This window comes from Mustela lutreola, chromosome 2 (genome assembly GCF_030435805.1).
Source record: "Mustela lutreola isolate mMusLut2 chromosome 2, mMusLut2.pri, whole genome shotgun sequence".
Taxonomy (NCBI): Eukaryota; Metazoa; Chordata; class Mammalia; order Carnivora; family Mustelidae; genus Mustela; species Mustela lutreola.
Window position 1 is genome coordinate 92,582,790 of NC_081291.1, and position 13,033 is coordinate 92,595,822.

The following is a 13,033-nucleotide window of genomic DNA, read 5'->3' on the forward strand; positions in this document are numbered from 1 at the left end:
AATCTGATTTTGAGGGCCTCACCCACACAAGCTCATCTAGTTATTTCCCAAGCTAATTACCATAATATTGGAGATTAAAACTTCAACATGAATTTTACTGGGACACAATTCAGTCCATATCAGGCTGAGGCTGTCATTTGTAAATCTTCTTAAAAAGATTAATATTGATAACTTAAGGAATTCTGTATTTTGTTTTCTTACCTGAGTCATTTTCCATAGCCAAGGAATGAACCAGTATGTGTTGATGGCAGTAATCTTACTGTCACAGAATTTTTTTCTCCATCAGTGCCTGTGGTTTTTGATCACATTGGTTCAAAGAATGAAGAGGTAGACCAAAGAGTGGTGGGCAGCAAAGCAAGGCTTGAGCAAGGATGAGATCTGAGAGGGTTGCCACTGGAATTTGTAAGGCTAGGGGTTTTTATGAGTTTGTTGACTGGCTGTTTTAACCTAATTAACCCTCCTGTGCCTGTCATTTAATCAGATTTTTGTCACTGGGAAAGGATGGAGGGCTCCTTCCAGGGTGGTGTAAAATCCTTTTTAGTGTGATTTCCTCTTAAGGTGGGGTGGGGGCTGTGGAAGATGGGGTTTGGGATGTGGGGGGTGGGTGGGTGGTGGAAAACCTTGTCCATACCTGCCTACCTGCCTTCCAACCATCCTTCTAAGGCTTAGGAGCCTTAGAGTCACTGGTGGAGCTCATATAGTAAAACAGAAATGAGCTATGGGTATGTTTTTCAGTTTTTTTTTCTGAGGGCTTTTATTTTAATTTTTAATAGTATTTGAGAAGAGGCACCACTGACCCATTAATTGGTCAGACTGTGACTTTAGATGAAGGAGTCTTATAGACCATACCTACATAACTGTACATTTTGTCTTTTTGGAAATGTAGCGTATTTTTCTTAATTATTTCAGTAAAGTCTCTATCAATATTTGAACAAAGAATTCTTTGTGAGAGAAAACAATCTAGGAGTCAAAGAAAAAAAGGGTTTCTTTTGTCTATTGAAAATATTTTACTTCTCTCAGGTTTAACTTTTTGACTAAGCCTGAAATGTTACCTGAAATGTAGCAAGTTTTTTCTTTTAGTTGAAGTTCTGAATGAGTAATTCCGTGGACACACTTTTTTGTGGCACTTGCTTGTGGGTAGCCTATATCATTTTTTGAAGCTGCCTTTAAGATCTAGACACTGGGGACAATTTCTTTTTTTTTCTTTTTTTAATGTTCTACGTGTGTCAAACTTTTTATTTGTTTATTTATTTGTTCGTTCTTTAAGATTTTATTTATTTATTTGAGAGGGGGAGAGAGAGAGAATGAGCATGAGAAGAGGGGAGGTCAGAGGGAGAAGCAGACTCTTTCCCGAGCAGGGAGCCCTATGCGGGACCCAGTCCGGCAACTCCAGCATCGTGACCTGAGCTAAAGGCAGTCGCCTAACTAGCTGAGCCACCTAGGTGCCCTATATCAAACTTTTTTTTTTTTTTTTTTACAGATTTTATTTATTTATTTGACAGACAGACAGGTCACAAGGAGGCAGAGAAGCAGGCAGAGAGAGAGGAGGAAGCAGGCTCCCCGCTGAGCAGAGAGCCCGATGCGGGGCTCGATCCCAGGTCCTTGGGATCATGACCGGAGCCGAAGGCAGAGGCTTTAACCCACTGAGCCACCCAGGCGCCCCACCTATATCAAACTTTTTAAAGAGAACCACCAGTTATATGCCTGAAGGCCAAGAATTATCCATTTTTATGACCCTGGATTTTTAATTGAAAACTGGTTTTCATTTAAATGCGGATCAAAAGATACCTTCACTAGGAGTAAAAGTCTACTTGGGACCTTGTTCAGAAGTCCCAACTTAAAACAAGCCAGTTGGCATTACATAGTAAGCCTTTTAACATCACACATCCATATACTTTGTGATAGTAGTTTAGCTCAGTGAGTAGTTTTTGGTTCCTTTAGAGTTATTCCTTCCTGTTCCTTAGTTCCCAAGTAAAATCCAGTGATGAAGAGCAAAGATCTACTTTTGCTACCTACCAGTAGAAGAAATCAAAGATAGTCTTCTTGACTGAAACTTTACTTTTCTGTAAAGCTCACAGTTTTACCAGTTTTATGCACACTTTTGCTAAGACCCTTCCTCTGAGTTGGGTAATTTCTCTGTAAGAGCGTTCTGATTTCCTGAGTTAAAAAATATATTTTCCATTTACTCAGTGAAAACCTTGATATTCTGGTGAAACTCAGAATCCAGTTTTGTTTGCTATGCTTTTTGAAAAAAAAATTCTTTTCAAGCATTTGCTAGAATATAAGTGCATTTAATGGTATGTTAAATTTACTTATTTTGTTAACGGAGCTAGTTTAGGCAAGGTGTAATGCCTCTTTTTGGAAATTGGTCTATGTTAGGATGTCATTTTAGCCATTCAGTAAATATTTGAGTATTATTTATAGAACTCTGTACCAGGCTTTAGGGCTAGGAAGTGAAAAGATACAATTTGTGCCCTTTCTACTGGGAGAAAGGGCAATTTGCAAACAACTGTGATTCAAAGAATAAAGTGTGTATTATGAATTGACCATATGAGTTTAGGTAAGCCACTTAAGTAGGTCTCTTGTTTTCTCACTGTGACAGAGTTGCCCTAGGGCATTATATCCTAACTTTTGAAGGTACATAGGAATCATCTGGGTTTTGTTTTGGCAGCTCTGGGTTGGGGCCAAGAGTCTGCATTTTTTTTTTTTTTTTAAAGATTTTACTATTTATTTGACAGAGAAAGCATGAGCACAAGCAGGGGGGGTGGCAGGCAGAGGGAGAAATAGGCTCCCCACAGAGCAAGGTGATATGGGGCTCAATTCCAGGAACCTTGGAATCATAACTCGAGCTGCAGGAGATGCTCAAGATGCTCAACCAACTGAGCCACCCAGGTGCCCAAAGAGTTTGCATTCTTAACTAGCTATTAGTTCATGCTAAAAGTGCTGGTTGTGTACCACATATAGAAAGATTAAAAAAAAAAACACCACACATAAAAAACTTCACTGAGATGTAATGCACACTCTAAACAATTTACACATTTAAAATCTATCATGTGGTCACTTTCCATATAGTCTGAATTGTGCAACCATCACCACAGTGTTAATTGTAGAACATTTTTATCACTTCCCAAAGAACACCTTCACCTTTTAGTAGTCTGTATGTCCTTTCCCCTGCCCCAGTGTCTGGTAGGCACTAATTTGCTTGCTCTGTCTGTATACATGTACCTATTCTGGACATTTCATTATAAATGGAATTAAATACTATGTAGTCTTTTGTGTCTATCTTCCTTTAGTTAACACCTCAGGATTCATCCATATTGTAGCACATACCAATATTTCATTGCTTTTTATTGCCAAATAGTATTCCATTGTATTCCATTGTACGTATATACTATTCAGTTATAAATCCATTTACATTTAAAGTGATTTTTTTATAAGTTTTTTTTTTTAAGATTTTATTTATTTATTTGACAGACAGAGATCACAAGCAGGCAGAGAGGCAGGCAGAGAGAGAGAGAGAGAGAGGAGGAAGCAGGCTCCCTGCTGAGCAGAGAGCCTGATGCGGGACTTGATCCCAGGCTCCTGGGATCATGACCTGAGCCGAAGGCAGTGGCTTTAACCCACTGAGCCACCCAGGCGCCCCACATTTAAATTGATTATTGATAGAGGACTTTATTAGGCCATTTTGCTATTTGTTTTCTTTCTTTCTTTCTTTCTTTTTTTTTTTTTTAAGATTTTATTTATTTGACAGAAAGCAAGAGAGCACAGGCAGGGGGAGCAGCAGAGGAAGAAAGAGAAGCAGGCCCCCCACTGAGCAGGGATCCTGATGTGGGGCTTGGTCCCAGGACCCTGGGATCATGACTGGAGCTGAAGGCAGTCGTTTAACCAACTGAGCTACCCAGGCACCCCTCCTATTTGTTTTCTGTATGTGTTATATTTTTTCCTCACTTTCTCTAATCTCTCCTTTTGTGTGTGTATTTGAGGTTTTTAAAAAATACACTTTGATTACCTCCTGAATTTTTTTTCTGTACACTTTTTACATATTTCCTTGGTGGTTATGATGTGGATTTCAGTTACTATCCTAAATTTATGGACGCCTGGGTGGCTTAGGTATTTAAATGTCTGCTTTCAGCTCAGGTCATGATCCCGGCATCCTGGGATCAAGCCCAATGTTTGGCTGTCTACTTAGTGGGGAGTCCACTTCTCTCTGCCTGCCACTCTGCCTTTTTGTGCGCTTGCATTCACACTTGCTGTTTCTCTGACAAATAAATAGATTAAAAAAAAAAAATCCTAAATTTAGAACTGTGGTTTGAATTCATGCCAACTTTTCTCACTAGCATGCAAAAACTTAGTCTCCTATACAGCTTACTTTGCCTCTACCTTAATGTTGTTATCACGAACTTTATTTTTATGCATTCTGTGCCTACCAGCCATATATTTCTAAGCACATTATATAAATCAGGAAATATAGAGGAGTCACAAAGTCAAAATAAAATAATGATTGCATTTCTATTTCCATGTGTAGTTGTGTTTACTGAAGTTTATTTCTTCATATGGTTTTGAGTTACTTTCTGATCTCCGATTGTTTTAGCTTGAAAGACTATTTCAGCATTTCTTGTGGGGCATGTCTGCTAGCAATGAATTATCTTAACTCTTGTTTACGTGGGAATGTTTTAATTTTTCTTCATTTTTGAAAGATAGTTTTGCTGGATGTAGGCTTCTTTTTGGTCTTTTTTTTTTTTTTTTTTTTATAGCACTTTAGATATGTCTTGGTTCTAGCCTCCATGGTTGCCAATAAGAAATGGGCTGCTAATCTTATTGAGTATGTGATGAGTTCCTTCATCTTTGCTGTTTTCAGGATTGTGTCTTTGTCTTTCAACAGTTTGATTACATCTGTCAATCTAGATGGCTTTAAATTTTTTACTATTTGGAGTTTATTGAGCTTCTTTGATATATAGATTCGTGTCTTTTATTAAATTTGGGAACTTTTCATTCCATTATCTTTACAAATATTCATTCTGCCCATTTCACCCCCCCCCCCCCCCCACTGACTACATTATACTTATATTGGTGTGTTTGATGATGTCTCACAGGTACCTCAAGTTCTGTTCATTTTTCTTATTTTTTCTCCTCTCTGTCCTTTAGACTGATTAATTTCAGTTTCTGTCTTTTTGTTTGCTTATTTTTTCCCCTGTCCTTGTTCAGATCTGCTATTGAACCCCTCCAGGGAACTTATCATTTCAATTGTACTTTCAGCATCAGGATTTCTGTTTGTTTTCTTTTTATGTTTTCTTTCTCTCAGGCGGTACAGGTGGTAGTCTTTTTTTTTTTAATTAATTGTTTTCCTGATTTCCTTTAGTTCTTTGTTCATGATTTTCTTTGGTTTACTGAGCATATATAAAACAGTGATTTAAAGTCTTTCTGGTAAAGTCCAGTGTCTGGCCTTGCTGAGGGATGATTTTATTTTTGTCAGTTCATTTTTTTCCTATGAATAGGTCATTCTTTTGGGTTTTTTTGTATTTATAATTTTTTGTTGAGAACTTTATATTTTTTTGAATGTTGTGCTGTCATAATTCTGTACATTAAATTCTACACTTCCTCAAGGTTTTTATTTTTTATTTTCTTTATTGTTGAGAGTTGCAGTGTTTGAATTTGTTTAGTGACTTTTCTTTAAAAAAAAGTTACAATCCCCACCCCTCCCACCCCCCCCCCCCCCCTTGCACCGGCCAAAGACTGTATTCCTTTTTGCATGTGGTCACTGATATTTCTGTTCCGTTATTTCGACAGTCAGCTTTATCTTTGCCGATTCAAAGAGGAAAAATAGTTACTACTCTCTTGGTCTTTTTAACTTGTCTTTGAGTTGTGGCATTTCTTGATCATTGAACCTAGGCTATCTCCAAACCTGCCTTCACCTTTACCTGCTTGTGCCAAATCCACAGATCTGTCATAGTGCAAGTGTAGGGTCTTCTCAGGTCTTTCTGAGCACACATATGGTTATAGGCATCCATTTTGCACTCTTTCTTCCCTGGTATATGTGGCAGCCCTTCCAAGCTCATTTTCTCTCACAAAATTTCATCTTTGGCTTCTTTCTTCCCAGTCTTTTGGTTGTGTCTGCTACTTGCTTTATTCCTAGTCCCTTGCCTATTAGTATATGTCCTTAATCCTTTGGCAGACAGCCAAAAAGTCACTGTAGTTGCATTGGAGTGGAGTGGTGAAATAAATAATAGCCTCTGCACCAGTCCCCCAGGGAACTGCCAGACAGGTTAAAACACAGAAGTATAGTCTTTTTAAGAACAAGATCTTTTTTAGCCCCAACTGCTAGTAAGCTGTGACAGGAAGACATGCATCTGTCCCCACAGCCAGTACTGCTTCTCTGGGTGATTGGCATGTTAGACAGGTAAACAAAAATGCCACAGGACCTTCTTACCAAAATTCAGCTGCCTTTTTCTTCATTAAACACTTCCTTGTAGGGCGCCTGGGTGGCTCAGTGGGTTAAGCCGCTGCCTTTGGCTCAGGTCATGATCTCAGGGTCCTGGGATTGAGTCCTGCATCGGGCTCTCTGCTCAGCAGGGAGCCTGCTTCCTCCTCTCTCTCTCTCTGCCTGCCTCTCTGCCTACTTGTGATCTCTCTCTGTCAAATAAATAAATAAATAATCTTTAAAAAAAAAAATAAATAAACACTTCCTTGGTTGTTTTAAGCTTTTGGTTCAAGAGTTGATTCTCTCATTTTTTTGCGAGTCTATGATTGTTTTAGTAGAGGGACCAATTCTTTGAGTGCCCTATTCACAAGTTTTTATATCAACTTTAGTGTATTTTTTTGATAGGTCACCTTGATAAATAGATTTACAGTGTGTTGCTCCCCCTCTTATTGTAATTTATTACTGAAACTTTGGTTTTAAAAATTTCTGAATTATTAAACATGTACAGACTTGTTAAAAGGAAGCATTTTTAAAATTAGCTGTCAAATGAAATTGAGTAGAATATTGGTGAAGGTATATAGTATATTCGTGGAATTTAGAAACATTCCTGTTTACTAAAAACTGTTCGGGGTAATCACTCATTTTGGCTTTGGGAAGGATGTATATTTCTGAAGTCGTATTGTCATTATTCAGTTTGGAAAACCCATCCATATGTAGAGCACTGGGAATGTTAATTCTCTTAGACTGTATAAGCTTGAGCTGTGCTTATTAGTGTTTTGTTGTCCGATTCTTTATAGATCATTGGTTAAAAAGCAGGGTGAGCTGAGGAATGCTATTTATGTTTACAATGTTGAAGAGAAAACTTTTTTTCTCATTAAGTCACTAGAATATAAAAAGACATTATGGGAGGGTTTGCTTTAAGATTCTTAATTCATATGAGTAGGAAAGGACTGTTGCAAAAGTAGGTCCCTTTTTTGAAATTTGCTTTCTTTAAGTAGTCTTAGCGAAATCATTGTTAACCAAATACTGGTCTTTAAGTTATTAGCAACTTGATCAAGTTGAATCTGTCTACCACTTAAGTCAGAAAGTTAACAGTTCATGTAAATATTTACCATGGGGTAAAATCCATTTCATATAGGCCTTTTTAATAATTTATAACACTTGGTTGTGATGCAGGTAGGTTGGATCCAAGAACCCAGGGAATGCTCCTACAGGTGCAGCCAAGAGGGTTCTTGGCTTCATGTGGGATAGAAATCAAATACGAGTAGGAGAAAGTGAAAATAGAGTTTATTGAATAGTGTGAGTGACAGAAAATAGCAGGAGGGGTGTCTGGGAGACTTGAAAAGGAGAAGCGAATGCATCTTGGTGTTGCTTGGGATTAGGGGTTTATATTGAAAGAGGTCTAAGGTACATGTTCTTCAGGAATCCTGGGTAGGGTCTAATCAAAGGTGAATGTCAGGTGAGCAATAGGTGTTATTCCATAAATGACCAAAGTAGTGGGTGTTGATGCCAGGGTCAGCTGAGGTTTGTTCAAAGAAGATGTTCAAGATCTGGCTCTTGGATGTTGTTAGGTGTTAGGTACCTAGGACAAAACTCAGAGAGTGATTAACTTTCTCACTTCCCCCTTTAAATGGGAATATAGCTTCTTTAGCTGATTCAGAAACAGAATACAGAACACAAGTAAATGAGGCCTAACAGAAAAATAGTGGAGATGAAGCCTTTCTAAAATGGAGTCCCTTCAGTTTCCCTACTTTAGTTGGTTAGACTTAGATTGCTAATAACTAGAGCTCATGAAGAAGTTTTAATTACATTTTCCTTCATTTGGATAAACAGTAAGAGGAATCTTAATTTTTGTGACCAAAAGAAAGAAATTTTGTCCTGATCAGACAACTGCGGATGATTAGTTTGGAATTTTTTTCTGGGGAAAGAAAGCCATTTCTGATTTTCTTTTAATTCTGGACTAGAGAGGTAACTGATTTAGTAGCATGCAGTATACGAAGCCTTTCTTTAGTTTAATAACTTATTTGTAGTTGTTGATTGTTCCATATTAACTGTAATTTTTTAAAGCATTCATTTTTTGCTTTTTAGGAAAATTTATGTGACTTTGGCTTTTAGTTTCTTTCTCCCTAATATTTTATAGGAATAATCCTTTGAAGTTGTTCAACCAGTTTTATTCTGTAGATGTTAAATATTCAGATATGGATTATATATACGTCTTGATTCTTATTTATATTCTGACTCTTGAACTGTATTGTCTCTTATTCACACCTCCTGAAGAGTACCTGAAGAATAATATAGAGAAAGTGAAACATAATCAGGTTCCCTATTTATTAACAGCTCTATTGAAGGTTTACTATTTAAACTTCTGGCTAGAAGGCATGGAATTGGCTGGTTCTTTGATTTCATTTTATCCTACTCATTTATCATTCTCATAAATGCAATGGAAAAATAAATGCCTCTAATATCTTTGTTCTCAAAATGAATTAAATTGTGACTTTGTTAAACTGTAATAGGCTTGCCTAATTCATTAAATACCACCTTCTTAGAAATGACTTTCTTTCCTTCCCTCAAAACTATTTCCTGCGGAAACTCTTGTAATCACTTTAAGAGAAAATACATTGTAACTTAGAAAATAGTCTGGCTCAGGGCATCTGGCTGGCTCAGTTGGAAGAGCATGCAACTCTTGATCTTGGGGTCTTGAGTTCAAGCCCCACGTTGGATGTAGAAATTACTTAAGAAAAGTTTAAAAAGATATTCTTGTTCAACAGATAGCTGAGATCTGTGCAGTTTGCTACACTGTATGATTTGGACAAATTTTATTGATAATGTATTATATTTTTTTTAATTAAAGTAAACTTTAGGCCTAATGTGGGGCTCAAATTCAAGACCCTGATGTTGGTAGTCATGTGCTCTATTGATTGAGCCAGCCAGGTGCCCCATTGATAATATATTCTTAATTTTTTAAAAAAGATTTTATTTATTTATTTGACAGAAAGAGAGATCACAAATAGGCAGAGAGGCAGGCAGAGAGAGAGAGGGGGAAGCAGGCTCCCTGCTGAGCAGAGAGCCCCATGCGGGACTCGATCCCAGGACCCTGAGATCATGACCTGAGCCGAAGGCAGAGGCTTAACCCACTGAGCCACCCAGGTGCCCTATTCTTAATTTTTAAATACATTTATAAATTAACAAATTATAGATTTATATATAATACAAATATGTACACACATATATAAAATAAAGATCTAAAGCTCCTTTTTTCCCCCACCTCAGTTTCTACACTAGACAGAGCTGACTGCTATTGTGCTAAAAATAATCTCTTTCTTGTAGAAAAACCTGATTTGAACAAAAATTCCTATTAAATGGTTATTGAACTGCTAAGGTTGATACTGAAGAGCGAGGTCACTGACAGAGCCAATAAAGCTATGCTTTTCTTCCCTTTTTAAAAAATCAGATTATTTTCATATTCTTTGTTCTGATAGACAGCCACCAAGTGTATTTGTCAGTGTTTAAGATTTATGTCTAAAATAGAAAATCTTCAGTGGAAAAACATTAATTTTGCCTTTCCCAGAGAGGAGTAGTTCTGGAGATCATCACTGTGTATGATATAGTACAGGGCCTGGCATTAATAAATATTTTTTAAGTGAATGAATTAATGAAATTGATCAAGCTAAAATTTAGTTTTACTGTATGGATGGGGAGAATCCATGAGCCAATTTTTAATATTTCTTTTCTATGACATATTTATGCTCATGAAAAAATGAGCCATTTAAAAAGATGAAATTTATTATTTCCACCTCTGTACCATACTCTCCAAAACACCCAGCGGGATTTCAAGTTTAGAGTATTTTGCGTATAGTTTGAGCTGTCAGTCAAGAGGCCTAATTGAGAACACCAGCTCAGTTTATAATAACAGCATGACTATAGTCATTTAACTGCTCTGGGTTCATTTCCTTATTTATTTTCTAGGTTCTATCTCAGTGCCTAGTACATAGGTAGTCAGTAAACGTATTTTGGGTGAGCAAATTAATCTGTAAAATGAGTAAAATCATGCACTGGGTCCTAGTTTCTCAAAGTACCCTAAAGACCCTAGACTGAGAGGTTCTAGAATAAAATGGATCAAAGAAATTTGTGACACTCTATTCCATTGATTCCCAAAGTTAAATATGCCTCAGAATCACCTGGAGAGCTTATAAATAATCTTGTAGGTTTACCCTCTGACCTCCATATTTGAAGTAGGGTAGTGAATTTCTAACAAGTTCTGAGGAGGTAGGGAGAGGTGATGCTGGTTATGCTGGTCCTGCTGTGACCAAACTTTGACAGCTCCTTTTGTATCTGTGTTCCAGTTGAGGTGATTCACACTAACCTGTTGAAGGTTTAACGAAGCACTACCTAAGTAGGGGAAGCTGTTAACTCTTAACTCAGTTATTTCTAAAACTTATTTGACTTTATTTATTTATTTATTTTAAAATTTATTTTATACTGCTTGCACTTTATAGTTCCCATTCTGTGTGTGTGAGAGAGAGAGAGGGAGAGAGAGAGTCATCTATCACATTATACTCAATGTCTGTGAACATCCTTGGAACTATTTTTCTCTGGGTCATACTTTCAGAAACAAAGCCAGGTTACATGTGTAGTGTTTTCCACATATAAAATGATGATTTTATTTGTTTGTTTTTGGCATGCTATGATAGGTGAAAACTTACTTATGCTAGGAGTGAAACTCAGAATTGAATCCTCTTGCACAGATGGAAGAGAGTATGATATTTGTGATCTACATGGAAGCATTTATGTACATTTTTTATTTTTTTGCTGACATACATTTTGGATAAATTTAAGGATGTATATAGCAAGCAAAGTTTCATGAAAATTGACCCCAAAATGATGAAATGATTTCTCTCTCAGTACTCTTTATATCTTTTATTCGTATTTCTCTTCTGGATGTCTGCTTTTAAATCTGCCAAACACATTTTCATAACTTCAGTTATGGCAAAATTAGGAAGTAATATTTTATCATGAGAATTATTTTCTCCAGATAGTCTCAGCTAGTGTTCCTTTAGTTGTATTTTGAAATTTAAGCTAATCTTATCTCCCAGTATAGCATTCTGTTTTGCATGCTGGATTTTGTTGACTTCACTGCATATTTTAAATATGGTTGTACTTATTCTGGTCTTCTTAGAGTAATGGATATAATAAAAGATTTGGGTAATTATCAGAAAGGGGATATTTGAGAAAGAAGTGATGGTTACAAACTCTTCAGATATTAAGTGTATCACAGGGAGTCTTCAGACTTGAACTTAATGGAGTACTTTATGTTCTCCAAGGCTGTGGATCTTTCCATTGATGAGTCCAGCTTAACAGGAGAGACAACACCTTGTTCTAAAGTGACTGCTCCTCAGCCGGCTGCAACTAATGGGGATCTTGCATCAAGAAGTAACATTGCCTTCATGGGAACCCTGGTCAGATGTGGCAAAGCAAAGGTAACTCTTTTCTCTTGTTTTGAAAGTGGCAATTCCTTTGTTGTCGACCTTTCTTTTTAGTTCAATTTTGCTAATTTTTTGTGGCTCTTTTAAAAATAGATGACAAAGAAATGACAGAATTGAACCTAACCCATAGCCACTGTTTGTAAGACGAAGGAGGACCTGTGTCCCTGAGGGGTAGTATGTCCATATTTCTGCCATTTGCCAGATAATGGAGCCTTTAGAAAACATAGTCCTCAGTATCTGTTTTTTTTTTTTTTTTTTTTTTTTTTTTAAAACTTAGAAACAGTGGCACATGGATATGTTCATTACTAGCTAAATAAAATTTTAATTTGTGGTAATGGTACTGGCTATCATCTTCTGATGATATATCATTCACCTATTGATGGATTTTTAAGTATTTGGCAGTGGATGATAATAAAGATCCTTATATTTCACAAATATAAAAGACATGATTCAGTAGTATTTGAGGGGGAAAAGAAACTACATTATATGTCTCTCTTGAGTTTAAGACAGTTTTGAATTTCAGATATTTTAATATAGTTAAAGAATAGGCCTCAGAATTGGGTCAAAACTTTTTATAGTAAGGCATAAGTACTAGTGATCTATAGTAATATTACTAAGTTAATTTACTAAGGGAACCTTGGATATGTGTGTTAGTCATCCTGACTGTGGGCAAGGCTTTGGAGAAAGTGAATGAGAAGTGTTTTTTTTTTTTTAAATTTAATTAATTAATTAATTTTAAATTTATTTATTTTGGCTTTAGAGAAGTGATTCTATCTGAATGTAAACATATTTTCCTGTTTTTCTCCTTTAGGGTATTGTCATTGGAACAGGAGAAAATTCTGAATTTGGAGAGGTTTTTAAAATGATGCAAGCAGAAGAAGTAAGTACTTTGTTAATGATTTTTTTTTGTTGTTGTTAATGATGTTTTAATTTCACATCTGAAGTTCTCTATTTTAAGTACAGGAACAGAAAATATTGGTGAATTATTTTATTTACTATTGAAAGTAGTATTTTATTCAGAATATCACTCAGATGTCTTTGTTTAAAACATAATTGGAAAGACTGTATTTAAAAGGGCTTGAATTGACATTGTTGATAGGCTGAAACATTTTGATCTTCATGGTTTGTAGGG

The 13,033-nt window shown here is 36.3% G+C and overlaps 1 protein-coding gene across 5 annotated transcripts in view; it reads left to right on the forward strand.

Annotated features, from left to right (window-relative positions):
• ATP2C1 (ATPase secretory pathway Ca2+ transporting 1) overlaps positions 1-13,033 on the forward strand; it is a 169,710-nt gene that overhangs the window by 92,542 nt on the left and 64,135 nt on the right. For all 5 annotated transcript variants that reach the window (XM_059162586.1, XM_059162585.1, XM_059162587.1 and 2 more), the window contains 2 exons: positions 11,740-11,895; positions 12,713-12,781. In XM_059162586.1, coding sequence (XP_059018569.1) covers positions 11,740-11,895; positions 12,713-12,781 — 225 coding nt within the window. The remainder of the gene's footprint in view (positions 1-11,739; positions 11,896-12,712; positions 12,782-13,033) is intronic.